At 47.5% G+C, this 25,062-nt stretch overlaps 1 protein-coding gene across 2 annotated transcripts in view; it reads left to right on the top strand.

Annotated features, from left to right (window-relative positions):
- LOC144671481 (leucine-rich repeat and fibronectin type III domain-containing protein 1-like protein) overlaps nt 1–25,062 on the top strand; it is a 90,597-nt gene that overhangs the window by 48,840 nt on the left and 16,695 nt on the right. For both annotated transcript variants that reach the window (XM_078533417.1, XM_078533416.1), the window contains one exon: nt 18,506–18,622. In XM_078533417.1, the coding sequence (XP_078389543.1) occupies nt 18,506–18,573 (68 nt within the window). In that variant the 3' untranslated portion in view covers nt 18,574–18,622. The remainder of the gene's footprint in view (nt 1–18,505; nt 18,623–25,062) is intronic.

The following is a 25,062-nucleotide window of genomic DNA, read 5'->3' as shown; positions in this document are numbered from 1 at the left end:
AGACTTTAAAAATGAAAACAGAATGAAGTTTTAAAATGTAACTTCTGTCATTTCTGTTTTCCTTGATTCGCTTTTCCAATACTTTTCAGTTTTGACTTTAATTACTTAAAATCTCACCCATGTTTCCTTCACTCTATCCTTCTGCTGTTCATGACATAAGTGAAGTTAAGTCCGTGATTGGCTGAAAACCAATTCCAAAAGCCATTTTCTCTCTCTAATCAGGAAGCTGAACATTGAAGTTTGTCCAGGTTTTAGTGTTGACAATGCTCATGATTTGCTCGCTTGCCCCACTTCTTTCTTGGAATTGCTTTAATGGTTGCAATTCATGTGGGAGATTTCAACATGTAGACAACTACATGTTAGTTACCCACACAAATCACGAGCTTTAAAAAGCCCTTCAGTTGGTAAGCCTTGTGAATGAATCATGATTGCATTTGCCTGAGCCCACAGCATTCGGTGTGAATAAAGTGATTTACATCATAAATAGCAGCTCAAGTTGTTAACACTTTCACTGTCAACAGACTCAAATAAAAGTCCAATCCGCTGGTTACGTCAGCTTCTCCAACGTTCAGCTCATGCAGAAGGAGGCCATTTGGCCCATTGATCCTGGGCTGCCCTTTGAAAAAGCTACCTGTTGTAAGCTGTTGGGCGTAGTTCAGTAGGTCTTATTAAGTGTTTCATAGTCTTAGGTAGTTCAACAGTAAGTATTTATTAACTGCTAGAAACTATATATATTGGTACAGTAAAGGTCCAAGTTTGGAGCTGTCTTCATGCTTGCTTCTACACACGGCTCTGTCCCACACTACACTGACCGCAAGGTGGGGGTCATATATTCTCTTACATCACTGTATGGTGGTATTGTACTCAGTCCCATGTTAACCTTTAATGTGCCAGGTCCTTATACTACACCTCCCCCAAATCTTTATTCAACATATTTACAAGTTATCCCAGTTTACCCCATGATGTAATAATGTAATGATGTAATAACATCATTACTACTACCCCATCTCCCCCCTTCAAGTGTCTGAGTTTATAGATTCAGGTAATCTGGAGGCCTTATAATCCTTCCAAATCTTGTTCTCACTACTGTAGGAGGAGTGGTAGGCTGTGTCGCTGCAGGTAAACTTTGTTGAATTGGAGATTGTTCTGGCATCTGGGCGTCTTTTCATCCCCTTTTTGCGTCCTTTGGCATTGATTCGCTCTTTGTCAATCCACCAACTGCAGTGATAGATGGTGGTCGGTTTATCCTTTTCTCCTTTGGGGTGGATGAACTCTGGGTTCATCTTTATAGTGTTTTTCTCTCTGCTTCCTTCATGCAGCTCGCTGAGATGGAAGATGGCTCTTCTCGTTGTGGGTGTGACTTGGTAGTGAGCCCACCTTTGTGTTTAGTTGTGTGGTGTGCTGTCATCAATGGATGGCTGCACTCCAGTTCCAGCATTGCTTGTGGCACAGTCCTGCTGCCTGGGGATCACAGTGTCTGCTCTGTGGTCTCAGAGTTTATCTCTCCAACTGGTTCCTCTCTTGAATGTCACCCACTTGAGGTGTCACCATAACCATTTTAGTGGGTGGCTGGTCTGACCAATGAGGGGCTTTTGGCACTTGTAACGAAAGTGGACAAACCTGCTCAGCAAAGAGAGAAGACAATTCAGAGCTGAATCCCCAGTTGAGAGAATCTTTCTTGCTGGCGAACTCAGGAACTTGCGGTTCTGTATAATTTACGACAGTGATTGGTTTTAAATCTTCTACTGTTTTGAGGAGATTCAGGGCTACACAGACATTCTGTTCAAGAGAGAAAAAGATTGGTTACAGATAACGTACATCAGCTCAAAGGTTTGTTTGCTGCCATACCTTAGTGGTTCCAGAATCATGCCCATGACCAGAAGCCAGATTCCTCCGGGCCCATGGAGTGGTGAGTCTGTTGTTTGTAGCTAGAGGCCTCTCAGTCATGGTCCTTTGTCCAATAGGACCATAACACTGGCTTCCTTGCCTAACTTACACTTTGTGAGATGGCCATTAACCGAGGTGTCCGCATTCCAGAACAGAAGTCCAGGATCTTTGCCTTCACCCAAGAAACATGGTTATGTGTCCTCTTGGTGTGCAGTCTTCACCTCGCGAATCCTCTTGGGATCTTCTGTGTGTTTGATGCTTTGGCTTTGCACAGCTTCCCTAAGTGTCCTATTTGGTTACATTGAAAGCATTGGGCTGAAAGTGCTGGACATTGATCTCGCCTGTGGGTGCACTTTGCTCCGGTCAGTTAGAGTATTCTTCCCTCGGCCTGGAGTGTACCTGTTTCTGTGCTGTTTCACTAGCTGGACAGTGGGATTTACTTTGTACCATGGTTTGCTTTCTCCCCTTAATATTGATGTGTGCTGCAAAGGGATTTCAGATAGCGTGACAATCTGGATGGCTTTCTCAAGGGTTAGATCTTCCTTCGCTTGAAGCACGTCTGACAGTGTATCGTCTGCCACTCCTACAACCATTCTATCCCTGATCAGCTCAGAGTTCAGCTCACTATAATCACAGCCGACAGCCATTCTGCACAGCTCGATAATGAAGGAGTTGACAGGTTCTCCTGGCTGCCTGGCACGATTATTAAGTTTAGCCCTTTCAAAGATTTTGTTACTTCTGAAGTTAAAGTAAACATCGAATAATTTTAAAACTCCATCAAATTTTGCAGATGTTTCGGTGATTCCTTGTCTAATGATTATATCATTGGCTATTGGGCCTACCAAATAAGGCAGTGTGTTAATTTGTTCAGCTTCTGTCTGTTCATCCAGATCTGAAGCAATCATGTACCTGAGGAATCCCTTTTTCCAAAGTCCCCAATTCTGTGATTGATCTGGACTTTGGATAAGTCCAAATTGATCTGGAAGAGCAGATTCCTGATCCATGGTTAAAATTTTTAAATTGCAGACTTGGCTTTAAGAGGCTTCTGAAAATCCAAGCTGGTGCCTGAGTACCCTTCTTCACAAAGGATTCTCCTCTACTTGCCAGTTTTGGAAGGTTCCTGCAGTAATGGTGTTTGCGATCTCAACATTTGTATTTTTTCAACAATGGCTGCCTGGACCAACTGGATAGAGTCTGACCCGCTTGAACGTAACATTCGTGGATCTTGGAAGCATCGAATCCCGGCTTTTGCTGGGGTTTTAAAGTTGCCTGCTCAAGGCACGATTAATTTTTAATTCATTTTTTCCTTTTTTTGGAGCGAGCTTGGCCGCCAGGTGTTCTGGTGTCGGCTCGGGAATCGGGTTTCTTGGACTGCGATTTAAATGGCAATTTCTGATCAATGCAGTATTTAACTTTTTTTCAGGTCTTTTGTTGTCCAGTATTTTAAATTTTTAGTTCATCCCTGCTATGCCTGCTGGCTCTGCACACTCTAGGTATTGAAGTTGGACTTCCTTGGGATTCAATGGAGTCTTCTGCTACAATGAGGAATTTAATTTCTGCCTTCAGCTTCCAAGCCTTTCTTTGGCACTTTTCTCTGGTTATTTCCTTCTGCGCCTTCGCATCTTGAGCTTTTCTTCCTTCCGATTTCCAGGATTTTAATTTTCTTCTGCAGTCTCTGTGAGGTTTAAGACCATAAGACCATAAGACATAGGAGCAGAAATTAGGCCATTCGGCCCATCGAGTCCGCTCCGCCATTCAATCATGGCTGATAAGTTTCTCAACCCCATTCTCCCGCCTTCTCCCCGTAACCTTTGATCCCCTGACCAATCAAGAACCTATCTATCTCAGTCTTAAATACACTCAATGACCTGGCCTCCACAGCCTTCTGTGGCAATGAATTCCATAGATTCACCACTCTCTGGCTAAAGAAGTTTCTCCTCATCTCTGTTCTAAAAGGTTTTCCCTTTACTCTGAGGCTGTGCCCTCGGGTCCTAGTCTCTCCTACTAATGGAAACATCTTCCCCACGTCCACTCTATCCAGGCCTTTCAGTATTCTGTAAGTTTCAATCAGATCCCCCCTCATCCTTCTAAACTCCATCGAGTATAGACCCAGAGTCCTCTAACGTTCCTCATATGTTAAGCCTTTCATTCGTGGGATCGTTCCAGTTGAGATTTCAGATTCCATTCCAGATTTGAGTTGTTCCATTTGCAGCCACATGTTGTAAGATGTTGGGTGTAGCTCTGTAGGCCTTATTAAGGTATTTGTAGTCTTAGGTAGCTCAGTAGTAAATATTTATTAACCACTAGAAACTATATACATAGGTCCAACACTACACTGACCCCCTAGGGCCTGAGTTTCACCCCTGCTGGGTGCCCGCGATCAGCGAGCCCAGGAGCAAACGGGAAATGAGAGCCTGACCACGATCAGCTGCCATCCGCGATTTCACACTGGACAGCCAGCATGAAACACCTCTTCTGAATGGTCGGGAAGGGCCGAGCGGGGGTGGGGCATGTCAGGCCCAAGGTCTAATGCCGACCCGGCAGGTGTTTTAAAACCGGCAGAGGCAGCTCCCTGAAGACCGCCAGGGCAGAATCTTTGGAGTCAATCCAGAGACTGGAACAATGGCCTCAGCAGCGGCAGGTGGGGTGGGCACTCGGTCCCCCGTTTCTCAGTCGAGTGCCTTGCAGTCTTCGTAGAGGAGGTGGGTGTCAGGCAGGACGCTCTGGTACCCAGGGATGGCAGGAGGAGGCCATCGCACCTGGCCAAAAAAGCTTGGGAGGAGGTGGCAGCTGAGGTCAGCGGCCACGACATTGTGAGGTGCACATGGGTGCAGTGCCGCAAAACGTTCAATCTCCTGCCGCGCTGGGGAAGGGCGAGTACCGTGTTGGCGTGGATCAGTGTGGTGAAGGGTTAAGGGCTGGTCATTCCCGCATGGAGCTCAGGGGTGTTAGAGCCTGAGTGCCAGATCTGGCCAAGGTGGGGGCACACCGGACTGCTTGGACTGAGTGCCTTGCGGGTCGAGGGCCATGATTTGGATGTGCTCTGCCGGGTGTTCCTCAGCTGGGGTTGGCCAGGCTGCAATGGTGCTGCGGGTAGAGAGTGGACTCATCAATGCTCCTCTGTCCTTTCAGGATAAGAGGAGCCATAACCAAGCGGAGGCCTCGCTAATCATGACCAGGTTTGAAATAGACAATTTAGAGCTGGAGAGCCACCAGCCACCTTGTTCAGCCGGTCGTGGAGAGGCAGGGTCTCTGACGAAGGTCAGAGTGCAGGGCACAGAGGTGAGATTGTCACTTTGTGCAACGCTCCAGTGTAGTTTCCTCATTGATGGGAGCCTCAAACCTGGAGTCCCCATTGATCATTGAAAGACAAGGGCACCATGATGCAGATCTCCACTGTCTCACCAGGGTGCCTGGCACACACAGGGACAGTGTGATGACTTTAATTAATGACATGTCCTTGTTCTCCCTTAGATTCCCCAGCTTGCACTTGAATGCAGGACTCTGAAGAGCCACTCAGGACCACCAGGCTTCAGATGCACCTGCGTCCCACCCGCTCTCTGAACTAGGCACCAGCGCGGATACCAGCACCTCAGTAGCCATTAGATCGTGGGCTAGAATGTCAGTGCACAGTGGTGAGGGCATTTCACACTCGTTTGAGGAGCAGGCGGAGGCCCAGGATGCTGGCAGTCAGAGGACTGATGGAGACCAGGACAATGCTCGGATGAAGGCTGATGATGAGCCTCTGGAGTCGTCCATTAGGTGGCAAATGCTGGATGTCCAGCGGGATGTGTGGGAGGGTCTGGAAGAGATCCATGAGGGTCTGGGTGCCATGGTCTCCATTCTGGAGGTGTCCATGCGGAGCATGAGGACTGCTTTGACCCTCATGGCCGAGCACACTGCCTCCTCCATTGAGAGAGTGGTGACTCTCATGGAGAGGCAGCTCCAGGGACAGAATCAGGGCTTCCTGGGGTTGCGCTCGGACCTGCAGCCCTCACACAGTTACTGACCTCAGCTGGTCAGTGTCAGTGTGGGAGATGGATTGGGCACCCAGTATCCCAGCTCGGTGCCCGTCCATCAATGGTGAGCAGGGAGGTCCAGAGAGACCTCACGTTGGCGCACGAGCAGCTTGTCGCCTCCCAGGGTGATACAGATGATGGCAGCAGCTCCTCCGCTCCTCTGCCAGTGGCCGTGGCATCTGATGAGGCTGCAGTGACTGGGGAGATGCCAGGCATGGCGGCTGCTCCCAGGCGGGGCCAGCACAGGCTCCACTGGCCAGAGGACGCCCGCCAAGGTCATCAAGGCCAACAGGACAGCAGAGTCAGCGGGCTGGCTCCAATGCCGGTGCCAGCGAGGGGGTAGGGGGAGGGAGCACCAAGACGTAGCACTCAAAAGCATAAATTTAAGGCACCTTAAGCACAAAATGGTCTTTTTACGGTTGATCTTCTGTTCTGCCATGTTTTGCTAATATGTTTACTGGTGTGGACATTAACACCAGATATAGTCCTGTTCATTTGTTGTGTCAAAATGATATAAGTTTTGCTTTTGTCGTAATGGCCTGAGTCTGCTTCACCTTTATATTTTTTGGTGCAGGGTACGTCAGGAGGTGATGCTGGATGTGACTGTCCTAAACTTTATTGCACAGGCACTGAGTGGACTTTGGGTTCACAGGAAAGGGCCATTTCAGAATCTGGGATGGAGGCGGTATGAGGCGGAAGCAGATCGTTGGCAGCCTGGCTGAAGGAGCGTTGGATCAAGGCGTCCCTGGTGTCCCTGCCTCCCTGAAGGATCCAGAGGTCTGCTTCAACACCCTCAGTGTTCTCCTCACCAGCTCCTCTTCTGACTCACTACTGGATCCATCCTCTGTGGCCTGTGGAGCTGTCTCAAGATCCTCTCCCTCCAGTGGGTCTCCCCTTGCCAGTGTCAGATTGTGGAGAGTGCAGCATGCAACCACTATCAGTGACACCCGCTCTGGGAGATATGGTAGTGTTCCCCTTGGATAGTCCAGACATTGGAAGCGCATCTTCAGAAGACCTATGATCCTCTCTATCATCGCTTTTGTGGAGGTGTGGCTCTTATTATACCGCTGCTCTGCCTGTTCTTGGGTGGTTGGAGAGGTGCCATGAGCCACCTTTTCAAGGGATAGCCCTTGTCACCCAGCAGCCATCCATCCAGTCGGGCTGGAGCACTGAATAGCCTCGGCACCTGGGAGTGTCTGAGGATGTAAGCGTCATGGGAGCTGCCTGGGTACCTTGCACAGACTTGTAGAATCAGCATCCTGTGATCACACACTATCTGCACGTTCATGGAGTGGGAGCCCTTCCTGTTGACGAAGGCACCCGGCTGACCCGCTGACACCTTGATGGCCACATGTGTACAGTCTATAGCACCCTGGACACGGGGGAATCCAGCAATCGCTGCAAAGCCTCTGGCTCACTGTGTCTGACTGGCCTCATCCATACGGAAATGAATGAATGTCAGTACCCGCCTGAACAGAGCATCTGTCATCAGTTTGGCGCAACTCTGGACAGCTGATTGGGAGACTCCACACGGATCCCCAACCGAGCCCTAGAAGGAGCCGGAGGCATAGAAGTTGAGGGCCACTGTGACCTTCAGAGCCACTGGCATGGGGTGTCCACCCCCACAGTCGGAGCTGATCTCAGGACCAATCATCTGACAGATGGAGGTCACTGTCTCCCTGGAGGGACGGAGCCTCCTTCAGCATTGAATGGCGGACATATTGAGGTAGCTGCATTGCCGCCTGTAAACCCTGGCAGCAGGATAGTGGTGTTTTCTGTGGCCCCTTCCACCTTGGACTACCTGTTGGCCCTACACCCCTTGTGCCTGCGCCTCTCCTCCCACAGGTCCCTCCCCTGGAAGCTGCATTGGGACACCCGGCCTCCTCTCCCTTCTGCCCCTCTCTCCCTCCTCAGAGGAGGTGCCACCAGCGGAGACCACAATCCCCATTCCCAGGGTAATAGGAGGCTGTCTGATACCTGGAAGGGTCCACACGGTCTGAATCCTCCAGGGACCTTGGAGACACCAATGAATCCTGGAATGAAGCCTGGAAATGCTAAGAATGAAGCTCAGAACAGAGATGAAGCTGTCAAATACCAATAAGCAACCAGCAGCAAACTATCCCCTAAACTCCTCACTATTCACACTGGCAATGCTGCTGACCCTTTTTATCCTGCCCTTGGATGAGGTTTTGTTAAAAGTGGGCTGCCCGCCTGCCCATTTTGCCCATGTGACGAGTGCGAAATTGCACAGGAAATGTAAAATTGCGAAGAATTACCTTTTTAATGGCCTTAAGTGGCCTTTTAATTGTTGGTGGGCGTGGTTCCGACACTCACGTGCACCTAGTGACCTGAAGATTGCTCGCGTGTGGGATGACATTGGGACGCTCGCCCGACTTCATCTTACGCTATTTGACGTCCGTTTGGGCCAGGTGCGCGTCTGCCCGCGAGGCATAAAATTCTGCCCGCGGTGTAGGTTATGTGTTCTCTTCCGTCACTGTGTGGACGGCACTGTACTCAGTCCCACGTTAACCCTTTATGTGCCAAACCCTTATACTGCACCATCCAAATAGTCCCACTTCAATGCTTTCATCATATCCCTGCAAAACTTTCCTTTCAAACATTTATCCCATTGTTTTTCGAAAGTTACTATTGAATCTGCTTCCATCATCCTTTCAGAATTACAACTCACAAGGATTCTTTGGCCTGACATGTTCTTTTGCCAATTAACTTCAATCAGTGTCCTTTTTAGCTGCTGATCCTCAGGAAACGGTTTCTCATTGTTTACTCTAACAAAATATCTCATCATTTCAAACACCTCTGTCAAATCTCCCTTTACCCTTCTCTGCTCTAAGGAGAACAATCCCAGCTTCTCCAGTCCCTCCATCTGATTATAGTCCCTCATTCCTGGTACCATCTGCACCAACCTCCTCTGCACCACCTCCAAGCCATTAACAACCTTCCTAAAGTTTGGGACTCCAGATCGAATACACTACTCTAACTGAGGCCTAACCAGTGATTCATAAATGTTTACCTTGACTTTCCATTTGTACTTGACAAAGCCAAGTACCCTGCATGCTTTATTTTAAACAGGTTTATCAACTTGTCCTGCTACTTTCAAAGATTTGCATATATGAACCCCCAGGTAGCTCTACTCCTGAATCCCCTTCAAAAATAAACAATTTTATTTATATTGTCTCTTCTCATTCTTTCTTCCAAAATGTATCACTTCACAAATCTGATACTTTATGCCTACCATGTGTCTGTACATTTCACTAGTCTCTACGAGTCCTCCTAAAATCAATTGCTTTCCTCCTCATTATTTACAACTTTTCGGACTTTCATTTCATCTGCAAACTTTGAAATTATGCCTTGTATACCCAAGTCCAGGTCATTAGTAGGTATCAAAAAGGGCTGAAATCCTAATATTGACCTCTGGGGAACACCACCACACATTTCCCCCGGTATGAAAAACAGCTGTACATTACTACTCTCTGCTTTCTGTCCTTGAGCCAATTTTGCATCCAAACTGCTCCTTAAATTCTATAGGCTTCAATTTTGCTAACAAGTCTATTATGTGGCATTTGGTCAAATAGTTTTGAAAGTTGAAATGCATAAGAGTTTCCAAGTGAGCTGATGGTAGATGAGGTGATTGTGGAATTATTACAGAAGGGCAGATTCAGCCAGGATTCCAGCTTCATTGTTCTGCATGTCTGAGCTTGCACTGAGAGTGCCAGTTGTGTTTCTCTGCTGAGTTAGTTGACCTGACTACCCGTGGCAGTAATTGGCCTCATTGGCCTTGGCATGGGGTGGTGGGGGAGAGCATCCAGCTAAACGTCCTGTTGCTGATGACTGAGTCTCGCTGGGTATTGTAAATGTGTGGACGCTGGAGGAGGTCAGACTCGAACTCTGCAGTGACGTCAGCTGTCCACTCCTCTGATTAGTTGTAGTTAGTTGACACACTCGTCATGCATTCTCAGGCATGAGGATTGGCCACTTGGGTGAGAACAAGTCAGGAGAGCAAATGAGAGTATTGGAGATGGGAAAAAGCAGAATCCCATTAGTTCTTATAAGCCCCGAGGAACTGACCTAATTCTTTCTTTTTGAAGGAATTCACAGTGCTGCTAAATATATTCTTTTCTTAAAATGTTTTTTTGTGTGAGTCGGAACAATTATGCCCTGAAGCTTTGGTGTAGAGTCAATCCACGTGCCTGATGAAAAGGTGAGAACTATTAAGAATTAGATGGATTGAGTTTGGAAAACTCAATCTGAAACTCAAATGTCAAAACTCATACTTGAGTTCTGAACCAATTCCGCGATTCATTGGAAAGCTGTTTCCAGAGGGGGTTTAAATAAGAGTTCAGGAATAGGTTGTTTCTGTGGTTTTGAGCTAGGATTTTGAGAGGGCAGTGTAAAAATGTCTCAAATGTAAACCAGAAACTTTTTCCAAATTTTCCAATGATGTTCCAATTTCTGTCAGGGTAGTGTGAGTATATGAGGACATCACATATGAATGGAATTTACCCCTCAAAATTCATCTCTAGACATCCACCTCTCTCTGTAACACAATAATCCTTCTCTCTATTTTATAATAAAGTCACTGAAATGATTGGAAATGAAACTGTGGGTTTTTTCAAACAGAGGGGAAACCTGTAACACCCATTCTATACTTCAGCGGAAGGTTGAAAATCCACTCCAGCTTTCCAATCAAGGTCTCGTCCAATGCTTCCACTCACCTCCATGGCAACAGGAAAAGGCCATTCAGCCCTTTGAGCTGTTCTACCCTTCAGTTAGATCATGGCTGATCTTACACCCCCAAACCCAACATGCTTCTTTCATTACTTTTCCATCCCTGTTGTTGCAAGATAGAAAGCGATGACTCTTCACTCTGTCCCACACCTGCAAGACGTAACTTCAGGCCAACCTATGCCGATAATGGTTATCTCACATACCTCAACCTCTCAGCCTCGGTGTTGCCCTGCTCTCCAAACCTTTGCTGTTATTTGGGTATTTGAGTAAAAGTGGCCTCATGATGTGGAGGGACTAACTCCTAAAAGATAATAGCTAAAAGTTAATAAGGTTTTCCATGAATTTGCATTGTCAACAAAACTAGCAGCCCAATTTGGGCCATGAGTTAACCTCCTACCCTGCCCAGATCACTCCCCCTGTCCTGTCACTAATCCCACTCCAGCCCTTAGCCCCATTCCACATCCATCCCAGGTCCCATTCCACCTCTTCCTCCTTCTTCATTCACACCTTTCCCTGATATTTGTGTTTGAAGATGGTAACTGTAGTTATTAATCTGGCATTTAGGTTGGAATACGATGGCTGTGATCTGATGAGTGACAATGTAACCCTGACCCAGTAATGGTTAGAACTCTGTGGATAAAGCAATAAAAACAGAAAATGCTGGAAGTGCACAACAACAACTTGAATATCTATAGCACCTTCCAGGGACGTTGGACCCAACTCCAGTTAGCACCCGCACTCCCCGGAACAAAAATCCTGTCTTTGCTGGCACTTTCTCTTGAGGCAGGTGTGGTGAGCTGGGAAATTTCCCAACTCTTGCTACCTGCCTCTCAGATGAAAATCCAGCCTGTAGATTGCAGGCGTTTGGGGAGGGAATTTCAGAGCTTAGAACCCAGGCAGCTGAAGGCCTGGACGCCAATGTTGGGATGAAGGAAATCATGGATGCATCAAGAAGCTGGAGTTAGAGGAGTGCAGATATCTTAGAGGGTGTGGAGATGGAGGAGAGCATAGAGAAAGGGCAAGGCGTAGCTATAGATGAATTTGAAAACAAGGATGAGAATTCTAAATCAAGCTTTTGCAGAAACAAGGTCGAACGTAGGTTAGAGTGCACAGGATGATTGGTGAACAAAACTTGGTGCAAGCTAGGGTACAGGCAACAGTGTTTTGGATAAGCTGAAGCTAATGGAGAATGGAAGATGGGAGGCCAAGCAAGTGAGCATTGGAATAGTCAAGTCTGGAGGATGGTGTGATCGACTATAGCAAAGGCTGCAGAAAGGTTGAGAAGAATGGGGAGGGAATGGGCAAAGAGAGTGTTATGCCAACTATCTGAAGGAGAGAATAAAGGTCAGTATTGGATTGGAGTCTGTCAGAGGACCACATCCAAAGGTTAACCTGTCTTTCCAGCATTTATGGTTTTTAATTCTGTGCCTTTGTTCTTATTGGGTGAAAGTTGATTCAAAGTTCCGCCAACTCAGTCAACAGGAAGACAGAAATGATTTGAATTTCACCTAATTCTTGTCCGCCTAGCCTGGTATCTGCTCCTTGATATGAGCTGTTATCTGTATTTGATCAGTAGAGGGCAAATGACATCCAATTTTCAGATATCGGATTTACAATGGCAGAAAATAAACGATCTCGGATTTTACACAAGTCTTTGATAAGTCTGCTGTCTGGACAGATCACTCACAGCTTGTAATGTGACCTTATCCTTTTCTTCCACTAAATGGTTTGTCTTTATCAAATAATAACCTTGTGGGAGATTCACTTCACAGTCTAAATACAGCTTCAGAAATTTCAAGTTCAAATTTATCTCAATTCCTCTTAGTAAGAGACCCAGAGTGAGAAAGCTGCTGTTGTTGTCTCTCTGTCTCTACCTCTCGCTCTTTTTTCTCAGTTAGCCTCCTCCCTCTGTCTGAGGTTAAGCTTTCACGTGGATTCTCAGCACCACCTTCTCAAGGGCACCTAGGGATGGGCAATAAATACAGGCTCAGCCAACGATGCCCACATCCCCTGAATGAATAAAAACAAAATTAGTTGGCAAAACACCAGCCAAGATGTGCAGGAACCCAGAAAAATGGCATGTCCCATTTCAATGCGATTTCGGTAGATCTTTTTCCCTCAGATTACCGGGGATAATCAGAAAAATCATTGGCAGAAATGTAATTCCCTGGCCTTTGACCATTTTTCCTGCTCCCACTCCTCTCCTGGCACAGACACGATAGACTGACAATCTCTGTCTACCCTACAAACATCTTCGCTCCATCAATTCTGTCTCTTAGCACTCCCTTATCCTGTTTCTCACTTCTCTCACTCTCTCTCTTATTGAAACATAGAAACTAGGAGCAGGAGTAGGTCATTCGGCCCTTCGAGCCTGCTCCGCCATTCAATATGATCATGGCTGATACTCTATCTCAACGCCATATTCCCGCTTTCTCTCCATACCCCTTGATGCCCCTAATATCCAAAAAATTATCAATTTCTTTCTTGAATATACTCAGAGCCCCGGCCTCCACAGCTTCTATGCTAGAGAATTCTACAGGTTGACCACCCTCTGAGTGAAGAAATGTTTCCTTATCTCAGTCCTAAATGGCCTACCCTGTATCCTGAGACTGTGGCCCCTGGTTCTAGACTCCCCAACCGGGGGAAACATCCTCCCTGCATCCAGTCTGTCTAGCCCTGTTAGAATTTTATACATTTCAATCAGATCCCCTCTCATTCTTCTAAACTCTAGTGAATACAGGCCCAGTCGAACCAATCTCTCCTCATACGACAGTCCTACCATCCCGGGTAACAGCCTAATGAACCTTCACTGCACTCCCTCTATGGCAAGTATATCCTTTCTTAGGTAGGGAGACCAAGACTGCACACAATACTCCAGGTGTGGTCTCACCAAGACCTTGTATAACTGCAGTAAGACATTCCTACTTTTGAACTCAAATCCTCTTGCAATAAAGGCCAACATACCATCTGCCTTCCTAATTGCTTAGCTGCACCTGCCTGTTTACTTTCATTGACTGGTGTACAAGGACACCCAGTTCCCTTTGTACATCCACATTTCCCAATATATCACCATTTAAATAATACTCTGCCTTTCTGTTTTTCACACTGATGTGTATAACTTCACATTTATCCATGTTATACTGCATCTGCCATGTGTTTGCCCCCACACACAACTTGTCTAAATCGCCCTGAAGCCTCCTTGCATCCTCCTCACAACCCCGCCCAGTTTTGCTTTTCTCCTTCTGTTTGTCTTACCTCTGTCTCCCTCATAATGACCCCAATGACCTTACATTACCAGTGCAGATTTCAGAACTTACAGTGCAGTAAAACACACTGGGATAGATTTTCACCTTTACTAACTGCACAGACACAGGACTCCTGCTTAGATTCCTATCCAATGAATCCTCTTTGAAAGTGGCTGCTTGTACCATTGGGATGTGGATTGGCCCAAACCTGCTGTGATGCTCCTACAGTTGAACAACCTGCGAAGGATCATGAAGAAAGGCAGGTATCAGAGAGTTACAAATACCTGCCGAGCTTGTACCACAGTGAGAGCTACCGCTGGGAGGGGAGAAATCGCGATGAAGTAAATCCCAGCAGGAATTTTCTCTTTTTTAACCTTATTCAACTGACAAAGTGGCTGTTTTGTTCTTCCAATTGAAATTCACAGGGCAAACATCAGGGGCAGAATTTTTGCTTGGCGTGCGGGCACATGCCCGGCACACTCGTGTGTAAAATAGCGTGCGACATTTCAGTTGACGGGCATGAGCAGGTGCCGGAGCCACACCCGCCATTAATTTAGTGGCTACTTAAGGCCATTAAGAAGCCAATTGATGGCGATTTTTCGTTGCCCATGTGATTTCGCGCTCGTCGCACGGGCAAAACAGGCAGGCGGACAGCCGACAATTTCAAAAACCTCATCCATGGGCGGGATAAAAAGGGTCAGCAGCATTGCCAGTGTCAGTAGTGAGGAGTTGGTAGATAGTTTACTGCTGGTGACTTATTGGTAATTGGCAGCTTCATCTCTTCATTGTTAGCATTTCCAGGCTTCATTTCAGGACTCCTCGGTGTCTCCAGGGTCCCTGGAGGATTCAGACTGTGTGGACCCTTCCAGGTATCAGGCAGCCTTCCCTTACCCTGGGAATGGGAATTGTGGTCTCTGCTGGGGCACCTCCTCTGAGGAGGGAGAGAGGGGCAGAAGGGAGAGGAGGCCGGGTGGCCCAATGCAGCTTCCAGGGGAGGGTCCTGTGGGAGGAGAGGCGCAGGCACAAGGGGCACAGGGTCAGCAGGTAGTCCAAGGCGGAAGACACCACTATCCTGCTGCCAGGGTTTACAGGCGGCGATGCAGCTACCTCAATATGTCTGAGGTACAATGCCGAGGGAGGCTCTGTCTCTCCAGGGTGACAGTGACCATCTGTCAGAGGATCGGCCCTGAGATCAGCTCCGACTGTGTGCGTGGACACCCCATGCCAGTGGCTCTGAAGGTCACAGTGGCCCTCAACTCCTATGCCTCCGGCTCTTTCCAGGGGTCAGTGGGGGATCTGTGTGGAGTCTCCCAATCAGCTGTCCACAGTTGCGTCAAACTGGTGACAGAAGCTCTGTTCAAGCGGGTACTGACATTTATTGATTTCCATACAGACGAGGCCAGCCAGGCTGAGGGAGCCAGAGGCTTCGCGGCCATTGCTGGCTTCCCCCGTGTCCAGGGTACTATAGACTGTACACATGTGGCCATCAAGGCGCCAGCGGGTCAGCCCGGTGCCTTCGTCAACAGGAAGGGCTCCCACTCCATGAACGTGTAGATAGTGTGTGATCACAGGATGCTGATTCTACAAGTCTGTGCAAGGTACCCTGGCAGCTCCCACGACGCTTACATCCTCAGACACTCCCAGGTGCTGAGACTCTTCAGTGCTCCAGCCCGGCTGGATGGATGGCTGCTGGGTGACAAGGACTATCTGTTGAAGAGGTGGCTTATGAAGCCTCTCCGCTACCCAAGAACAGAGGCAGAGCAGCGTTACAGTATGAGTCATGCCTCCACAAGGGTGATGGTAGAGAGGAGCATAGGTCTTTTAAAGATGTGCTTCTGATCCATGGACCGTTCAGGATGAGGACACCAATACCCCCCAGAGCGGGTGTCACTGATAGTGGTTACATGCTGCACTCTCCACAACCTGGCACTGGCAAGGGGGGGACCCACTGGAGGGAGAGGATCTTGAGGCAGCTCCACAGGCCACAGAGGATGAATCCAGTAGTGGGTCAGAAGAGGAGCTGGTGAGGAGAACACTGAGGGTGTGGAGTCAGACCTCGGTAACCTCCAGGGAGGCAGGGACACCTTGATCCAACGCTCCTTCAGCCAGGCTGCCAAAGATCAGCTTCTACCTCACACCGGGGCTGCTGCCTCCATCCCAGATTCTGAAATGACCCTTTCATTTGCATCGGGAGGCCACTCAGTGCCTGTGCAATAAAGTATCGAGCCACTCACATCCAGCATTACAGACCGGCGTTCCCTGCACCAGAAAGATAAAAGGTGAAGAGCACTCAGGTTATCAGAACTAAAGCAAAGTTAATGTCATCATCACATTGAAATCATTATGACATCGCAATCACTGGTGTTGATGTCTACACCAGCAGACATATAAACCAAACATAAATGAACAGAAAATCATCCGTGAACTGTCCCTCTTGTGCTCATGGTGCCTTAAACTTATATTGGTGTGTGTTATGTCTAAGTGCTTCCCCTCGCTGGCACCGGCATTGGAGCCTGCCCGCTCACTCTGCTGTCCTGTTGGCCTTGATCACCTTGGCGGGCGTCCTCTGGCCAGTGGAGCCTGTGCTGGCCCCGCCTGGGAGGGAGTGGCCAGTGCCATGGCTGGCATCTCCCCAGTCACTGCAGCCTCATCAGATGCCATGGTCACTGGCAGAGGGGCAGACGAGCTGCTGTCATCATCCGGAGCGCCCTGAGAGGAGCCCGCAGAGATGACAAGCAGCTCGTGCGCCAATGTGAGGTCGCTGTGAGCCTCCCTGCTCACCATTGATGGATGGGCACCTCGCTGGGATACTCGGTGCCTGGTCCATCTCCCAAACTGGCACTGACCAGCTGAGGCCATTGCCTGTGAGACGGCTTGTACATCTAAACACGTCGCCAGGAACCCCTGATTCTGTCCCTGGAGCTGCCTCTCCATGACAGTCTCCACTCTCTCCATGGAGGAAGCATTAATCTCGGCCATGAGGGTCATTGCATTGCTCACGCTCCACATGGACTCCTCCACAATGGGGACTATGGCACACAGACCCTCATGGATCTCCGCCAGATCCTCCCGCACATCTCGCTGGACATCCAGCATCTGTCACCTAATGGACGACTCCAGAGGCTCATCATCAGCCTTTGACTCAGCATCGTCCTGGTCTCCAGCAGTCCTCCAACTGCCGACGCCCTGGGTACCTTCTGCCACTGTCTGCACCTCAAGCGAGTTCAAAGTGCACCAACATTCTAGCTGCCAATCTAATGCCCACCGAGGTGCTGGCATCTGCGTTGGTGTCTGGTTCAGAGAGCGGGTGTGATGCAGGTGCAAATGTAGCCTGGTGATCCTCCAGTGTCAGGAGTTCCCCTTCGGGGTCCGGAGAGCGAGTGCGTACTGGGGAATCTAAAAGGGAGAATAGGACATGTCATTAGTTAAAGTCATCACACTGTCCCTGTGTGTGCCAGGCACCCTGGTGAGACAGTGGAGATCTGCATCATGGTGCCCTTGTCTCTCAATGATCAATGGGGACTCCAGGTTTGAGGCTCCCATCAATGGAGAGACTACACTGGAGCGTTGCACAGTCCGAAACTCTCACCTCTGTGCCCTGCACTCTGACCTTCGCCTGGTACCCCCGCCTCTCCATGCCCGGCTGCACGGGGAGGGGGCCAGTTCTCCAGCTCCAGGGCGCTCTGCTCCAATCGGCTGAGCAGCAGCAGGGTGGGTGGGGCTTCCACCCGTCTGTGACCCTCTCTGATTGGTTATGGCTCATCTTCTCCTGAAAGGACAGAGGAGCATTGATGAGTTCACTCTCTACCTGCAGCCCCATTGCAGCCTGGCCAACCCCAGCTGAGGAACACCTCGCAGGGCACATCCGAGTCGTGGCCCTCGACCCGCCAGACACTCAGTTCAAGCAGCCAGGGCTCACCCCCTTGGCCAGCTCCAGTGTCAGTGACAGTTGGCACACAGACTGTAACAGGCCTGAGCTCCACGGGGTGGACAGCTACACCTTAACACTTCAACACACTGACCCATACCACAGGGTCCTCACCCTTCCCGAGCAACAGCAGGTCATTGAACCTCTTCCAGCACTGCACCCATGTGCACTGCACCACCTCATGGCTGCTAACCTGTGCTGCCACCTCCTCCTGTGCCCTCTTGGTGAGGTGTGGTGGTCACCTCCTCCCAACTCCGGGACAAGCGTGTCCCACCTGGCAGCCACCTCCTCCAGCAGGACCGCGAGGCACTCAGCCGAAAACCTGGGGGGTGCTGAGTGCCCACTTGGCCTGCCCTCCTGCCTGGTGTCTCCAGCCGCACTGGACTCGCAGAACAGACGTCCTTCCATGGCAGGCCTTCTGGGGCTGCCTGGGCCGATTTTAAACCAGCCGCCAGGTCGCAATTGGACCCGGCTGCCAGCAGGACCCCTCCCCTTGCCCTTCCTGACCAGTGCGGAGCCATGTTTCATGTTGGACGGGCCTTAATTGACCCGCCAGTGTGAAATCGCGGCCGGGGGCTGTTTCCCCGCCACTCCCGGTCCCACCGACCACACCCACCTGCTGACCTCTAAATTCTGCCCCAGGCTTTCTTTCTCTGACTGAAAACTTTGATCTTTTTCAGAGCGACAGGCAAGGCAGACCGGGGAGGATATAAAGGAACCAATCGAGCAGAGCGATGTTAAGCTTTGATGCCATCCATTTTCACAGCTGAGATCAACACCATCAGAATTTTACTGAGGTAACAGAGCTGGTGTTAGACTAACCTGTACTGAGCCAAGCTTCTCTCCTCATTCTTGTTCAGTTATTTCTCCTTCTCTACCTGCCCTCACTTTTCCTCTTTCATGGCAATTGGCAGAATGTCAGCAAAACAAAACCATAATTTTTTGTCTTCCACTATAAGTTTCAGATTCCACCCCACTCCTTCCCCTCCTGACTTCTGTCCCCTCACTGTCGCTGGGTCAACATCCTGGAATTCCCTCGAGCACTGTGGGTGTACCTACACCACATGGACTGTGTCATGTTGTTCTAATGATATAATACCTTGGGCTTATTTACACAAGGCACCAATCTCTCATAGGGGATTGGGCAAACACATTGTGGGTTCAGTTACTAAGACGAGGCAGATGAGAACAGTTATACATGGATATTGAGCTTGAAGACATCAGAGCTGTGTGTATGTGCTCTGCTCAAAGCAAAAGTGAAACTAAGTTTGGATCACCTGACACATTCTAGCGATGTAATGCTGATAGCCCTGAAAGGCATATTGCAACATCGATCTTCTTAAAGATACTTTCCCCCTTCCAAAGAAGTGTAACCATTTACAATACATGTTTGTGTTTAGTTATCATTACATACCTGTAGAGAACTGATGAATCTATGAGTCTCTAAAGCGTAGAGCTAATCTACTGGTCTGCCCAGATCTTGTCATAGTAACCTCCTCGTCTGGAAGTTTCTTTAATTGCTCTCAGTGAGCTGTGAGATTGTCATTCTTGGATGTTGCTCCTGGTTTCATTTGGGATCTTGTCCTCAATGCAATAGGACTGTACGGTGGTTGAGGATCTGGAATGGATCTGATTTGTCCTCAGTTACACCTCACTGTTGCGCCTTTGTGTGTAATGGATTCATGGCACCTTGGTTCTGAACAAATCCCTGTCACCTCGGCTGGTTGCCATGAACCTTCTGTGGGATCCTGGATGAGAACTTGTTGTCCCAACTGTAAACTTGACAATTCTGTACCTGCATTTTTATTGTGCACAATGCTCATCTTCTCTTGCAGTTTTAAAATTTGCTATCTAGTTTCTAAGGGAGTGTAATGGGTCAATGTAGGTAAAATGGAACGCACTGGTCTGCCAAACATGAGCTCTGCTGGTGATGGAATAGTTGCACTTAAAGGCTCTGCTCCCAGAGTTAGTATTGCAACGTGTAGATGTAGCTTGGTCTGTCTACATTGAGAAACAGGGATTTCACTGTGCATATCATTCATTTAATTAGGTTGTTTGATCAAGGATAATGAGGAGAAAAGGTAGTGTGATCGATGTTCCACTTCTCACACATATCCTGAAATGGTTCACCAATAACTTGCAGACCGTTATCTGTAATGATCTCTGCAGGAACACCAAATAAACTGAAAATAGCGCTTAGAGTGTGCGCGACAGTTGTGCTTGAAGTATTGTTGAATAATGGGGCACTTGGTAAAGTGGTGGACGATGATGATGAAGTCAGTGCCATGGACATGAAAGAGGTTGGCTGCAGCTTTGGACCAAGAATGGGTAGGAACTTCATGTGGAATCAATGGTTCTTTGTACTCACTTGGCAAATGCTCTTGACATGCCTCTCAATTCTTGATGGTGACTCCAATGTCATTGTTCATACCCGGCCAATAGACTGTCTCTCTTGCAAGTCTTCTTGTCTGATCTATGTCCATGTGTGAATGAAGAAGTTGTTGAAGAATATGAATCTGCAAAGATTCCTTTCAAAATGACTCCCTGGGAGATGCCTAGCTTGTCCTGATAAGGCCAAAATGGTCTCACATGTTTGTGGACATGCTGAATTGAGTCAGGCCAGATTCCAATGATGGTTTTCCACAGTTTCTGTAGAGTTGAATCTTTCACTGTTTCTTTTTGCAGCCACTGGCATTTGCATTGTGCAAAATGTACCAGATCAATTTGGAGAACATCTTCAAGTTCAATGTCAACAAATTCAACTTGTAGATCTAAGGATAAACCTTCTGTGTTTGCTGGGTTAGGCAATCTGCTAAGTGTATCCAGTGTGACCATCAAGTTACCTGGCTTGTCCCTGATCTCACGGTCATAACCTTGAATCTTTACCAAGAAGCGTTGCAGTCTTGGTGGTGCACTGGTCAATGACTTTCACCAAACCATCTCCAGAGGCTTGTGGTCAGTCACAAATCTTTTGCCAAATAGTTAAGTATGAAAATGCATGATTCCAAACACTAAATCTAATGTTTCCTGCTCGATGTTGCAGTAGTTGGATTGCGTTATGGACAGAGATTTCGAAGCAAATGCAATCAGTTTGCCTTTTTGTAGTCTGCATGCTCCCAGACCTTTCTGTGAAGCATCGACCTTCAGAGTAGTTGTCTCCCTAGGATCATAAAATTGCAATGTCAGTGTTTCTGATGATGACTGTTCAGAGTTTCAAAGAGGTATCAGTGATCTTCGTGCCACAGGGAATGCACGTCCTTTCTTAACAATTCCCTTCATTAAGATTTTTGAGCGAAATTGGGAATATATGGTGACAAGAAATTAAAGAGACCTAGACATCTTCGAAGGTCGTCCTTATCTTAAGGAGCTGGCATGGCCCTGATATCCTCTACTTCACTTGGGTGGGGAGGTATGTCAGCGCTGGAATAAACAGAACTGAAGAAATTGATCTGCTGCATGTTGATATCGCCTGACTGACGAGCTCCGATCCTTCATGACGTGTCACTTGCATCAGTAAATGCAGATTATGGTCATGTTCTTGCTTTGTTTTTCCCACAACAGCGATATCATCTGTGACACAGATGCATCCTGGCACAGTGCATGTAATGCGGTCCATGTAAGCTTGTAAGAGATCCTGGCTAACAGCCCGAAAGGAAGTTGTTGAAAACAGTATTGTCCGAATGGGGTATGAAATGTTGTAAGCTCTTGGGACTTCTCTGTGAGTTGTACTGACCAGTAGCCGGGTTTGGCATCAAACTTCAAGAAGAATTTTGCACTGGCAAATCTTGGATTTAACTCTTCTGATGTGGGTATTTGGTAAGGACAATGTTTCAATGTTTCAAAGTTGTATTTAACCATCATGGATCGAGGCAGACTCGCAATGACCCGTCTATCTTTAATACACGTGACTGAGCTGCACCAGTACGCGTGCTCTTGCACTCTTCGAATGATTCTGTTTTTCTCAATTTTGGCTAGTTCGACCTTCAATTTGTCTTGTATATGGATGCTGCACTTACATGATGGATCAATTGACAGATTTGCATTCTCCTACAAGTGTGTAATGTTGCAGCTCCGTTGAAACTGCCAATTTTGTCGAAACATTCTGGATATTTTGATATTAGGTCGTGAACTGAGGCGATAGTAGTTTCTGAGATTGATCTACCTTGTGATGCCTGACAGATTCCATGGATTATTACGGGTCTGAGGTTACAACATGCCGGTAGACCTGCAATCACTGGGCCTTTAGTTTCCTGATGTAGAACATCTGTGACATTGAGGAGGGTTGATTGTACCTGCACTCCAGGACTATGGATCCACATGGAATGAGTGAACTGTTCTATGCTGACAGCCACACAGCAGTAGGTTTCACCAATGCCCTCCATGTCTGTGGATACGTCTTTTAGAATCCTCAGGGGTAGTATGTTGGAACCTGCCCCTGGGTCAACCTTGGCCAAGAACAAATAGTTACCAACTTTCACTGAACAGATAATTTGAATCTTGGCAAACACTTTGGATGGTGTGATGGTGTCTATGTTTTCTATGAGATTGATGGCGTGAAACCTGTGTTTATTGCTCTTCACCTCTCCATGAACATCATCGACATTTCCTGGTTTGTCCATCACCTCATGTACATGTTCCTGACAGGATACCGGGTGGTCACGCTTATTGCTTGAAGGTACCTGTTGTGCACGGTCTGTTTGGATCAGTGTGTGGCTCTTTGTAGCTGCATCAGCCTTTGCTCCAGTCACTGCCGCTGCCAATGGCCCTTTCTGACACAGGCTTTGCAGAATTGCTGGAAAACTGGGCATTTCCTTTGTCCGAGTAGAAGGCCACACCTTCCACATGTCTCGCTAGGTCTGGGTGTTCTAGTGAGTGTGTCAACAACTGGGATTGTAGTTAGGGCCTGTGAGCTTTGTCGACCTGCGAGGATCTCTTCGTACTTACGCCCATCCTTGAGTAGCTCCTCGATGCTATACATTTTGGGCTTGTCTAGAAGATCTTTCTGGAATGCTTCCATGGGAGTGCACGTGTTCGTCAACTCAACAATTCTGTCTGCTAAAAGCAAAAAACTGCAGATGCTGGAAATCCAAAACAAAAACAAAAATACCTGGAAAAACTCAGCAGGTCTGACAGCATCTGCGGAGAGGAACACAGTTAACGTTTCGAGTCCGAATGGGTCTTCGTTAGAACTGAACGTTTCGGACTCGAAAGGTTAACTGTATTTCTCTCTGCAGATTCTGTCAGACCTGCTGAGTTTTTCCAGGTATTTTTGTTTTTGTTTTAATTCTGTCTGCTAGCTCTGTGTTTGAGAAATCACAGTACGTACCCTTTTCTCTGCATCTGCTGACGAAATGTTCTATGGATTCTGTTGGCTGTTGTCGAAATGACATGAACTCTAGTCGAGGAATACCGAAGTTTAACCTGATTCTGAACTGGTTGTCCAATGTAGCCCATATCTTTTGGGGATCCTTTAGCTCTTCTGCTGTTAATCCTGATGTGTTCAGCCTGTGTAGACCTTCACTCCCAATTGCTGGGAGAATTTTTATGTCTTGCTTGTCTGGTTCAGACACACCTGAATCAAGAAACCATAGCTCTGTACGCTGTTTAAATATTTTGAATTCAGAAAGTAGGTCAGCTGCAACCCAGTTCAAACTGGGGAATTTTGGGGACATTCTGACAATATCCCTTTGACCTTCCTCCTTCTGCAGTATCTGGGACGAATGTCGCTGTAGTTGCTTTCACGCACTTTTCCAAAGCTCCGCCCATGAAGACGAGTTGTGGTGGAAACGCACTACGGAATAATGGCATCTTTGTTTTTTATTCAATTTATTGTTCATCAACCTCCGAAGCTGATTGTTATAATCGCAAACTTCTCTGGCCCGATTTTTATGCTGGTTTTAAAATTTTTTTTGTTTGACTCTCCCTTGCTCACTATCGATACTGATCCGCTCTCTGATCTCTCACCTTTCCTGACAGAGCTAACCTGGTTCTGGTCCTCTCGATACACCGTCCCACTCACGGCACTGACTGGCTATGCGCTGCAATCTCACCACGAGGGATTCATCTGCTCTTTACCAGCTCTTTACCTGAGCATTAGCTTGGTGCTGTGTCTCCAAAGCTTTTCTTTGCAGTCACCACACTGAGTTTTCAGCACTCCCCAATACTGTAACTTTACTGCAGTCTGACCAAAACATCGAGGATCACCTTAGGGCAAGTAGCACGATCTAAGGCTGTTCTCCATGTTGTCCCTATACATAATCTTACAGCCAGGCTGCTTGATCACTGCTGAGCACCATGTCATGTTATTCTAATGATATAATACCTTGAACTTATTTACTGTACAAGACACAAGGCACCAATCTCTCATAGGGGATTGGGTAAACATGTTGTGGGTTCATTTATCAAGACAAGGCAGATGAGAACAGCTATACATAGATATAAAGCTTGAAGACATCAGAGCTGTGTGTGTGTGCTCTACTCAAAGCAAAAGTGAAACTAAGACTGGATCACATGACACATTTCCCTTTTAATGATGTCATGCTGATATCCCTTAAAGGCATATTACAATAGACTGCAGCTGTTCAAGAAGGCGGCTCACCATCACCTTCTCAAAGGGCATTAGGTATGAACAATAATGCTGACCTTGCCAGTGACACTCATGTCCCCTGAATGAATTACAAAAAATTCCACTCTGGACTCTGGTGCATTGGCAAGTTGGACATCTGTTCTATACCACACTCAATTCCACAGGCGATGGGTGGAAAACTGCCAATGTACTGACTCCTGGTTTGTACAATTTCTCAAAGTCAATTTCATCCCCAATATATCTTAATCCCAACCTTAAACCACATCCACATTGACCACTCCATCTGACCTTTCAGTGAATCAGATTGCCACTTAAAGCTAATGGATGTGAAATAAATACCAGATCAATGGCCAGGTCCATATACACTAATTACCTGGTCTGAGATTAACCAAACTCATTTGATGCATGATCCTTTTGGAGATGGAAAACTTGTGTTTAATTTTGAGCAGAACTCAGATGCAGGTCCCAGAGGTGAAGGAAGATTGTGATAACCAATCACATCATCTCTCGGGAATCTGGATTGTGATGATTGGGTGAAATAAACCCATCACAGCAATAAAAACAGGAAAGCTGGTGCTCACCAGGGAAGCTGATTCTATAAACAAATCTCAAATGAAGGGCAGTAAGTTTGCTGGCAGCAGTGGACAGTGA

Source organism: Cetorhinus maximus, chromosome 32 (assembly GCF_964194155.1).
Source record: "Cetorhinus maximus chromosome 32, sCetMax3.hap1.1, whole genome shotgun sequence".
In the NCBI taxonomy this organism is placed as follows: Eukaryota; Metazoa; Chordata; class Chondrichthyes; order Lamniformes; family Cetorhinidae; genus Cetorhinus; species Cetorhinus maximus.
The sequence above is the reverse complement of the archived record's forward strand: the minus strand, read 5'-3'. Positions and strand labels throughout refer to the sequence as shown.